General features: G+C 40.9%; 1 protein-coding gene across 2 annotated transcripts; it reads right to left on the reverse strand.

Moving 5' to 3' along the window:
• Window positions 1–111: 111 nt before the first annotated feature.
• Window positions 112–10,934, reverse strand: tbpl1 (TBP-like 1). 2 transcript variants are annotated; one of them, XM_080453383.1, is made up of 7 exons: window positions 10,821–10,934; window positions 9,616–9,884; window positions 8,266–8,348; window positions 6,575–6,638; window positions 5,302–5,405; window positions 3,792–3,886; window positions 112–2,753 (listed from the first exon to the last, which is right to left on the reverse strand). In XM_080453383.1, the coding sequence occupies exons 2-7, from the start codon at window positions 9,745–9,747 to the stop codon at window positions 2,665–2,667; spliced, it is 567 nt and encodes a 188-aa protein (XP_080309509.1). In that variant the 5' UTR covers window positions 9,748–9,884; window positions 10,821–10,934; the 3' UTR covers window positions 112–2,664. The 2 variants fall into 2 exon arrangements, with proteins under 2 accessions (XP_080309509.1, XP_080309508.1); XM_080453382.1 differs by having other exon boundaries at window positions 9,610–9,884.
• Window positions 10,935–11,994: the final 1,060 nt, after the last annotated feature.

Consider the following 11,994-nt stretch of genomic DNA (forward strand, 5'->3'; position numbering starts at 1 on the left):
AGTATGCTGTGCAAGGTCCATTACTCAACTTATTTGGCATTTCAAGATTTGTAAATATAAGAGTATAAAATATGAGACAAAGAAAAAGGAAGATTAAGACAGTAAAACATATCATTCTCATAGCTTATTTTATTCAGTTTTTTTTTCTTTTTCTTTTTTTAAATACAAAATACAAAAGTTTTAACAACACAAACAAGAGTGTCCCATATCCTGGTTGGACACTAATTCGAAGTCTCTCGAGTCCAGGTAGATGACACATCATGTCAAAGCCATTTTATCCATAATATATACCACCAGCTACACCAATCCAAGACGTTACCTCTATTCACAGATGTAGGACGGGGTTCGGGCTGACGTCAGCCCCATGTCGGTAGGGATTACGGGAGCATTTTGTTCCAAGTCAGAATGCTTAATTCTTCACATTGCATTTTCTTGTTTGAAGAAATTTTGTGTACAAGGTAGTAAAACAGTATATATCCTTGCTAACAAAATGCATTAACTCTTTGATGACTACTGTGTGACATACTGTACGGAGCATTTCTGAAGGTCAACATTTGATTATGGACAAATGTTACATTTGATATGAACGATCCAGGGATTCCAGGCCCTATTTTGGTGTGCAACAATGAATAAGTATAAGTAAGACGGTCAAGAATTGAGGCATCTCCTCAAGTTCCTCACAATAGAGGGCATTGATGCAGGGGACTCAGACATACCCCAGCTACGTTCTGAATACGTGAAAGACATACTATTTGGGTTACGATTACGCTAGCCAAGATTTACCTGCAGCCAAGCTTGATATTTAAGATGTGGAGGGGGAAGATATTTTAAAAGGTTACGGAAGTACAGTAGGAGTGTAACTTAGGTGTCGGCCAAGAGGTAAACATTTGAATGGAGAAAGTGAACAAAATGTACGCATCATTCCCTCAGCGACACTTGGACAATTGAAATTATAAAAAGGGCGTCTGGGGTGGCGTGGGGCTAAAGCTTATGACCACCACCATGGCTTGGCCGGGCGCTCCAATGAACACAATTGACCGTGTTCGCCGGCAGGAAGCTGGCAGGGATGGGCTTTCTCTGTCGCTGTACTCCCACAGGTTGGTCACTGCTCACTGGGGATTGAAATTGCAAGGGATGGCGTGTTCCTCGACATGCATTACGCCCTGCTGGTGAAACTATTCACTGTCAGGTGAAAAGGCGCTGCTGTCTCCTTGTTTATAGGTGGTTACCTCCACAGACCAATAGGGGTAGGCAGTGTGGGGACTATAAACATGGGAGGAAATCGCAACGACTACATTGGGGATAAAAAGAAAATGCTCATTAATGCCTTTCTGTGTCCAATGTTCTCCAATGTTTTTCATTCACTTTTCAAATTGAATAATATCTCCAAGTTTGTCATGGCCTGCGTATGCTAAACAATTAGCAGGACAGTTTCTGGTCTACAATGATGTTTTTGTATCTAATGGTACCGGACATGGAATCATTTTGTATTCAACACCTGACACGTATAGTAAACAAGAGAAGGGAATGTGAAGAATCTATCATTTAAATTTTGGAACTAACCAAATACTGTCTACACACACACACTTTTGTATCTCTCCAAGTCCATTTACTGTACTCTTATTGTAATCTGCTCAGACATCACAATATGTGATTAAGTGTTAAACGACATACAACTAAGCTTCACTGAAAAGCATACTTGTTTGATTTTGTGTTCGGTTGATAGTGGCAGCAAGCACTGCCTGCAACATATCCCTCTGAGCTATAGTATGCACGTATGGACCCTTAGGCCCGAAACATCCTTGACATAAAGTACTCTCTGAGGACTGACACCCTCAGAAAGTTACATTTGGAACTATAGCCTGCTATACTGAAAGATGCAGAAGAGAACCCAAATCGAAGACGGCTTCATCCTGTTGTTGCCTGCTATTGAAACCCTGGTTGCTACACTGGTTGTGCTCCATTGCGTTGAGAATTTCAGGTGACACATTCGAAAATGCAACAATAAGACAAATCGACTGTGTAGCTCGAAACATCCACATTCGCCTACTTATGAGTGTTTCAGGTATTAGTATCTGCATATAGGAGCAAATTCTACTTCTAAAAACAAGTTGTGGACGGAGATTCTTCCAGAGAAAGTGAGTCTTAAACTGGGACATGTGGCTGTGTATATAGGGTTAAGACAAGGCATCCCAAATGTTAAAATACTGATTAATTTCATCATGACAGTCACTTTTGTTACGTGTTTAGCAAAAGTTACTTTTCTGAAGACTGGCTTGATTGCGGTCATGCAAGAACACCCAGAGAGGAATAAAGTAAAGTTCAATGAGATTCCATCCAAACCTCCCCCGCTCTCATAGTCAGTGAAGCTTGTTAGAGCAAAAATGTTGGGTGAGATTTTAGAAAGGGTCAAAACAATTAACAATCCACAAAGGGAATTTCATATTTAGTGAGGGGAAACTGTTAAAAACTGTTAAAAACAAAAACGGAAAAAAATGGATTCCAGGTCATTCTCAGCCAATATGTAGGTTTGTGGCTGTGGACGCATAGTGATAAAAAACAACGATCCCAACACATCCAGGGGATAAGGTGCTTCGTCACTTGCCACAAACTGATGAGACCAGTCTTCTGTTTAATTCTTTCCTTCTCTCTCTCACTCTTCGTTTATTTGCAGCGAGGTTTCGGTTTCTGACACTCGAACAGTAGTGGGTAAACATGCTCCACCCCTGTAGCCACACTCTGCACATTTGGTCCTGAGACAGGGTGGGGGTGATGGGATATATAGAGAGAGAGACGGGTCAACATACACATGCTAACACTACCAGTGTTTTTCACATCAACATAGTCCATCATATCATTGAAAATATGAAACAATACATTATAACAGATAAAAACACTACAGGCTAAAATATACCTTTTAGGACATCCTAAACTATAACAAAAAAAAGGTCCCTCTTTTTTTTAACTTGTCCAGATATTGATTGATGGATTATGTTGATGCGATTCAATGTGAAAACTGAAAACACGGCAGCAGTATCCTTTATATCTATTCACTCACTGGCCTTGTGCATGCCATATGATAACAGGCAAATCAAGTGATTTGACTTTGTTAAAGGTAGGGTAAGTGATATTTTTTTGGTTAAAACAAAAAGTATTTTGTTAAAAGGTTAAAATACTATATTCTGATAGTAATCATTGCTATAGAGTGTTTGTTCAGTAACAGATGTCTCCCTGTCTCTCCAGCTCTTTAATAAACAGAAAATACATTTTTCGGTAGGTGTCAAAATCTCAGCCAATCAGGAGAAAGTACCAATTTTTAAGCTTAATTTGTATAGTGTTCCAGTTAAAATTGTGTCTGCTCATTTCTTAGTGTCATCACTTCCAATTTCACTTGTTTAATCTATATCCTGATTGAGTTCTCTGTCCTGGTTGGATAAAATTGGAAATGAAACTAAAAAAAAAAAAAAAAAAACTACAAAATACATTTTCTGTTTTATAAAGAGCTGGAGAGACATGGAGACTCTTTATATGGACAGGACACTCTATAGTAACGAGCACTATCAGAACATAGACCCATTTTGCAATTATTTGAATAATTGCAAATCACTTACCCTACCTTTAAGTAAAATTCCTGGGGGAATTAGAATATTAACAAACTTGTGTGTAACACTGGTCTATAATAGAATGCTTTATTACAATGCGGCCTCAATCTCTTAAGCTGGCTTTTAGTTATTTGGGGTGAGAGAGAAAGCGAGAGAGAGAGCAAGTATGTGTGCACAAATGAGCATTACCTGTAACTGTAATGCTGCCGGTAGAGAAAACCTGCACGGTAACCTTGAGGGTTTTGATCCGGTATGTGACAGCAGGATGGAGCTCTGGCTCATAACTGAAATACATACAGAGAGTTCAGTAGTATGTACATCAGAATATCTCTCACAAATAAATTATTCTGATGATATCAAATGTCACATGCCATTTCTCAGAAAAAAAAAAAAAAAAAAAAATTATATATATATATATATATATATATATGGGTGAATGGCATGCCATGTAAAAAAAAGAATCTGTAGCCAATAAATTATATCCAGTAACCAATTTCTGTAAATGTCGCATTCAGTGACTTTAAAGACCATACTAGTCTAAACACACCATTGTCTACTGATAGCTTTCAACTACATGTGGTACATAAGCATGGAGCATTTTGCCATCAATTGGTTCATTTTTAGAGGTCACAGTTGTGTTTTTTTGTCTTTACATTTCATCCAATGTCATTAGTCAAAACGCTACTGAATGTACCCGAGTAATTGAGTCAACCAAACAATACTGCACGGTAAATACATCACAGCCATTTGAATTTTATTCGTAAATTAATTATTTCCCCTAGGATAATCTTTGGCTAGACTTTTCAAATTAATCCACACTTCAAAATGCATTAAAACACAATGATATTGTAAACAACTGTTACATTTAGTGTACATGTAGATCATTACCTACTACACAAGTTTCAAGTCCCTGCAAGTTGACGGAAGCTAACTGGACACGAGGGAGGTGTTATGCACATAAAATCCCTGAGTGTTAGATTTTATATTAATATTCAAGCATGAGCAGTTCCTACCACTAGAGACCGCCCTATCCTCACAAATACAGGAATAAATAAAGTGAATAAATCATGTTTTAATACTGTGCAGTTTTTCCCCCCAGCACTTTTATGATCAACAGCAACATCTGCTGGTGATATTGCCGGACCCTATTCCCGCGGTTCTCAAACATTTGGGCCTGATATCCATCAAAGGGCAAGTCAAGATCTTAAGGATAACACGTATTATCACTGTAACTGTTAATGTTTTACAGTATTTAATGTCAAATAAAACTAACCATTTAAGTGCTATTTAATACTTTCACACATTTTCAAAAATAGCACCCAAAACAAAAGCTGATCTACAAGCTCACACCGTTGTTGTTCCATCGACACGATTTCATCGACAACTCCCAGCTTCTTTTCTAACTGCCAAGAGCCTGAGTGTTTTCCTGGACAGTCAGCTGTCCTTCAAGGCACACATTCAATTGCAGCGGTTACTCGTTCCTGTAGGTTTACACTTTATAACATCAGATCCTTCCTCACCCAGGAGTCTTCCAAGCTCCTAATATCCACTCCTCAGTGATCTCAAAGCTTGACTAGTGAAACTTCCTCCTTATTGGCCCCCTGGCATGTTCACTTAAGCCCCTCTAAATGATCCAGAATGCTGCAGCATGCCTGGTCATCAACCCCCGAAAAGCTTCATATGTCTTCCCACTTTTTACCTTGCAATAGGTCGGTTGTTTTTAGTGAAGTCGATAAGGTGGACAGCAAATGGCATGGAACACACTGCCAACACATTCACCACCTTGAAGTCTGTAAACCGCACCTGCATAGACAACACACACATATATGCACATTTAGATATTTCCCACTCTGTTCACCTCTTATGATCCTTTCTGGGGGTTTCTCCCCTTTCTTTGTCCACCAAGGGTATTTTCCTGGAACTTTTTTCCTTGCTTGAATAAGGACCAGCGGTTGTCGTTAATTTCCTTTGTCAAATGCGGGCCCGTAAAGCCCTTTGAGACTGTAACAGTGATTAACTCATTGACTGCCAGAGTTAAAACATCGTCTACCGTCCCCTTGCCAGCGAAAACGGCGATTTTACTGTACTTTCATGGAATCATGGACTATTCTCCGTGACCTCCTTCCTCACGGAGATCGGCTCATTACACGCACAGGGGTTTGGTGGAATCGGGGGGGGGGGGGGGGGGGGGGGGGTGGAGGGGGAATGTCCGGCCCCTCCATTCCACAGCTATGGCCGTTTGAATGTGGCTTGTTTTTTGAAAAACAAGCAGAAAACAGAAATCCGAGAAAAATTGACTTTTATCAATCCTTTAACATGAAAGTTGCCTATATTTTTTGTGTACTCTTCTTCGGTGGTGCTTGGATCATTCACAGGCTGCGCGGAGCACCGTGATGCGACACATTGTGAGCTTGTAGATGTAGAGCTTAAATCTTTAAACGGTTTCTCATTTTGCTCCCCCCCCCCATTTATAACCAGTGCTCTACTTCGGGAGCCATTTGTGGGTCATGGACGCATTTTTATGGGTGTAAATATCCCTTTTTTATCCTCGTTCCCTGCAAACAATTTTACATTATTTCAAAAGATTTAAACAAAAACGTAAGAAAAAGTGAAAATAGCTGGGGCGTCCGCTGGCCTAGCGGTCCAGGCGCATACCATATACGCTGGTAATCCAGCATGACAGCGTGTTGCGTGTTCGACTCCCGTTCCCGACGACCTTTGCTGTATGTCTCCCCCCCCCCCCCATCTCTCTCCCCATTTCCTGTCAGCCTACTGTCCTGAAAATAGCTGATCTACAAGCTCACAGTGGATCGCAGCACGTTGTGAGCTTGTAGATCAGCTATTTTCATTATAAATTTGAAATTTATTTTTGTAAGTTTGGGTCACATGGAAACACCAAATTTATCTTCTCAAGCTCACTGACCTATGCACTACATAAAACATTCGCATCTGACCAACACTGTCATTCTCACCTTGAAGCCCAGCTTCTGTAGAGAGCGTGCTAACCTGCGGGCCCCCACCTTGGCGTCATCCTCGCTGGGGGAAGAGGGAGAGAGGAAAGCAGACATGATTTTACATGCACATGTGCAAACGGTTAACACACACATGCACAACAAGGGTTGAATTGATGGTAACCCGTAGAGTCAGTGGCCCTCATTTATCAACGGAGCGTATAAACCGGCTTATATTTTTCCATATATTCGGCCGTACACCAACGTCGAAGTCACATTTATCAACGAATCCTATACAGCCGATCGTAGCGTACATTGGGTCGGAGCCTTGATAAATGTCACGGCTGAAACAGAGCGTCATTTAAATAACACGCCCTTAAATATTCACAAAACGCCCCGACTTCACGACATGAAGAACCACAATACGACCCAAAAAGGCATGAAAAGCCAATAAGAAAGAGTTTCCCCCGCTCGCAGTGCGTGTTCGAGTTACACTAACTAAAGCGGTCATGAGACTCGGGCAGAATGCAGTGATCCCGTGCCGCCACGTTAATATTGGAGCGTCGGGTTTATATCTACTGAATATTGTGTAGCCTACATAACTCTCTATGACATAACTCCATAACATAGGACAAGCAGCTGTAAGTTTGTACACCTCACTGTCCATGAAAAGATGGTCGGGAGTCCCGAAAATGTGCTCGCAGAAGTGCTCGTGTATTTTGAAAATATCAGATCTACAAGCTCACAACGCGTTGCGATGCGACCCGTTGTGAGCTTGCAGATCTGCTATTTTCAAATAGCCAATGCAGACAGATCTGCAAGCTTAACCGAATGACTGTTAAAGCAGTTTGTTTAAATTACTTTATAAAATGTTATATTTTCACAGGGATTATTTATTAGTGTAGATATACATTTATGTAGTAGTGGATTATGTGTCCAGATGCCTGTCAGACAGTCAGACAATGCTGCTCCGCAGGTCTACAATGGAATAAACGGGCGCAGCCAAAGTCAACAACTGGTCTCTACCAGACGTGAGATCTCAGCGTACGGTAGGATGAATCCAACGTCAGGATATATTGATAAATGCCGAAAGTTGCGGTGATCTCGCCGTACGCCCATTATTTGGTCTGCACCGCGTTGATAAAAGAGGGCCAGTGTCTGTGTTCCGAGACTGCTGGTAAATACATCACACCACTGTGTTACAGGTGAATGCCAGGAGGGTTACTTGAGGTAGGCAGGGATGCTTCAAAATTTTAGAGACAGTACCGATAAAAAAAATTCCTTCCCAATACCGATTTCGACACCCATGACTTATTATCGGTCTAAGATATGTATGTTCTCGCTGTCAACCAGTCAAAAGAAGTTAAAGGTTTTAACCTTTGCTTTTATGAAATATCTGAGACCATTAGGGTTTATGGAAGATGCTTCTGAACATTCTACTGCTAATTTGACCAATTCAAATACGCTTTAATGTTACAAGACATTTTATATCTAGTATTACTGTAGGTCTTGACTTTATCACCCACATTCTTAAGGGTTATATGCCTGATTTATACTGTGTACTTGTTTGCGTGCCATGTATTGCACTGAAAATAGCTGCTCTACAAGCTCAGAACGGCTATTTTCAGTGTGCGACACCAGTCCGCAAACAAGTAAAAGAATCCTTTAGAGAAAGACACGTTGACTCTATGGAATCCAAAGTTTGTGTCTACCTGGTGGCTCCAGTGCAAATGATTTTCCCTGAGGACCAGATGGAGGCTGTGATCTTGGGCTTGCGAAGCTTCATCAAGACTTTCTGAACACAAAACATATGCAAACAAAGTGAGCTGGTTTGAGTTAGACATCACAACAACACATTTACTAGTACAGATGGGATCCAATATCCATGTCCTTCTTTACACACAAAAACCAGGATATTAAAAAAAAGCCCTTTCAATTAGAGAAAAGTCACTGGTGGTGGGAGGCATACAAACAATTGTATGTCAGTAAAGGGCAGCTTGGGGGGTTTGTGTGTGAGAGAGAAAGTTGGAAAGAAAAAGAGGAGGGTGTATTTGCATGTGTGTGTATTTGTAAATGTGTGCACGCGTTGTGTGTGCGCTCGCGTCCGTGTGTGCGTGCAGGGCCGGACTAACCGTTGGGCTAGGGTGGGCTGCAGCCCACGGGCCTCCAACTGGGGGGGCCTCCAATTTTTTTGGTAAAAAAAAATATATATTATTTTTTTCTTTTATTATCAAATTATTTTTTTACGATCAAATTGTAAAGTATTGCAATCCAATTCAACTGATATTTTTGTTAGTTATTGTATATTTTGTTGTTTTATGGTTTTAGGGCGACGGCGACGGTTCTTCTTCTATTGCATTTCTGAATGGAGAGGCGCGATGCGAAACAAAAGAAGAGTAGACCCTTCCCTTCACAGCTAATAGAGAATTTTTAATTTTAAGAATCGGTTCAGAATTGAATGAGTATAATTAAAAGAAAAATAACCCGAGTTTTTTGTGATAATAAATTGGTAAAATCAGGCAAAAATATGAATTAAATAACATAACCCTAACCTAACTCCTAATCCTAACCCTAAAACCAAAATAAATAAACCAAAAACTGGGAAAAAAACGAACCCAATCTGCCCAGAACCGCGAAAAAACGGACCCAATCCGCCCAGAACCGCAAAAAAAATTTGCGCGCGCGCGGGCAAAGGGGGCGTGCATGCGCGCCAGGGGGGCCTCGAAAATTACTCTAGCCCACGGGCCTCAACTCCTATTAATCCGGCACTGTGTGCGTGTGTGTGTGTGTGTGTTGAGGGGGGGGGGGGGGGGTAATTCTCTCTCTCTCTAATTGAAATGTGTACCCTAACAAATCAGAAAAAAGCATATTTAATTACATAAAACTCACTGGTGGGTAGTGCTTTCTTTTCTGTCTGTTCTACTGAGACATAAAGACAACTGGATGTCAGTCAGTAGCACATGGGATGGGGTGTTAGACAACAGTGACAAACATCCACCACTCTCTCTCTCTCTCTCTCTCTCTCCCTCTCACAACCACACACTCTATGTCCTCACCCCTACTTCAGGTTTGTATACGACATTGATCCCCTCCAGGGCAATTGTGCGCAGGTTGAGGTGGCACCTGGTCCTGAAGGTGGCCACCACGTTGGTGATGATGATGTCCAGAGCCTCATCATCATTGCTGGAATCCATGAGCGGGACTTGTGTTACAACAGCACCAGGGCAACCGCTGGCTGTCACTCCTCCTCCTCAGTCACACACCCATCAACAACACCGCTGTCATCAGCATCACCATCTTCACCACAGCAACGGACGGACAGGGACACGATCTGTGAGAAAACACATGTACATGCTGTAGCTGTGCGCTCACGTACTTCTATGGCATTGGTTCTCAAAGAGGGTGTCCAAAAAGTGGGGTCCGGAGAACCCCACCAGGGGTTCTTCAGGGAGTTCCAGGGGGTCCCCAGCTAAATGTGTTAATACATTTGAGGCCCTTTATCCTTATTTTATGCGTTGGCAATTCAAAAATAGCAGATACAAGCTCACAGCACAACACAAATCTTTAAAGTGTTTGAAGAATTTTTAATATTTTTTTAAACACAAAACTTCTATTCATGGGGTCCCTGGCACAAAACATTCACAGATGGGGGTCCTTGGCACCAAAAGGTTTGAGAACCACTGTTCTATGGCGTAGTTATTTTAGCTCTCAACTGTAAAGGGGGGGGGGCCGGGGGGGTAAAAGTGTCGTCATTTTATCAAGCGACATGGATCTAGTCGCTGTGTGTTTACAAAAAAATATAGGTTCGGACCCAAGAACTCTAACGTCTGCTGTTACTCATAATCAACAGCGAGCTTCAAGCTTGTAGTTGTTCCATTTTCGGCCTGAGAGTTTAAATCACCATTTACTCTGCTGCTCACTTCACGTAGCTTTAAGTAAAAACTGCAAGAACTGAACGGCGAACAAAACAATAACCAGTGCGAGCGGCCACTATACAATAAACACACCACAACGCAGCTAACGTGCTGCCTAGCAGGCTAGCGGCCAACAAAGACAAGTAGCTTAACGGCCAATGAATGAAAAGTTGTTAGCTAGTTAGCGATTAGCTAACCTGACAACGTTAGCTAAACAGAAGGAGCAGGGGGTTGGTTGACCACTTCCAAATGTTACGACTATTATGACTTATGTGTGACTCCCGGGTCTAAGGTAAAATAGTAACTATGTATACTAATAACTAACGTATTACATTGTACATGTAGCACGCTACCTCTGTGCGGGGACGCTTCAGTCAGTGTTGTGATGTCAAAAACCAAAACAAATGCCATTCCTCGGCTCGGCGTTTGAACTGAAGTCAGCAGCAGCAGCTCCTCTAGCATCAGCTGCTGCTAATGTTGACTTCCTGTGTAGCTGGCGCCCTCATGCGGTTGAAGAGGGCAACGCACCTAAAAATCACAGCGTTCTTCACCTATCTGTGACCCTTGGTAATCATCACATGTGTTTTGATTGATTGAATACTTTATTAGCAGTTTGCAAAAAAAAAAGGCACAGGAAAGTACAGTTCAATACAAGGTCTGCTAAGAGGATTTGAAACCCAAGAAAGCCTATGGCTTGTTTCCATTGGGGTCCTTTGTACTCAAATAATCGAAAAATGAATGAAGCATGAAACATGATGATGGCAGAGCCAAACATGTTGACTCTTTTGTTTTATTTAAAGGGGAAATCCACCCATTTTCAATATTTAACTATGTCATTAATATAGCATAAAGGAGTTGTGTGGAAATAAGAAAAAATTAAAAAAAAAATTAACATTGCAAAAAAATTTAACATTGCAAAAAAATTAACATTGCAAATTACACCATGATGAGTCATCACAGTGTAATTTGCAATGTTAATTTTTTTGCAATGTTAAATTTTTTTGCAATGTTAATTTTTTTTTTTTTTTTTCTTATTTCCACACAACTCCTTTATGCTATATTAATGACATAGTTAAATATTGAAAATGGGTGGATTTCCCCTTTAACCACTTGAACCCCATATGGTTAAATGGAGTCCCCCAGGGCTCAATACTAGTGTATTTTCTGTTTTTGTGTTATTGTGGGGAAAGCTTTCGCTGAAAATAGCCGATCGACAAGCTCACAATGCATCGCAGCGATCTGCTATTTTCTGCGAAAGCCTTCCCCACAATAAGTGCTGGTGTTTAAATGGTAAGGTGTTTATCTGATTTTTATTTTGACTGATACATACTTATTACTTATTTTAGTTTTAGTGTTGTGGTACTTGATTCTGGTACCTCGATGAATTGAATACACAGGACCAATGGTAATAAGCCATAGGGCTTTTTGTGTTATCCTTTTAGCACCATTGTATAATCATACCACTGTACTATTTGCAAACTGTTAATAAAGTATTAAATCAATCAATCCATCCATGACAGTCAGCCC

The sequence above is a fragment of the Gymnoscopelus braueri genome, assembly GCF_963280865.1.
Source record: "Gymnoscopelus braueri genome assembly, chromosome: 16".
In the NCBI taxonomy this organism is placed as follows: Eukaryota; Metazoa; Chordata; class Actinopteri; order Myctophiformes; family Myctophidae; genus Gymnoscopelus; species Gymnoscopelus braueri.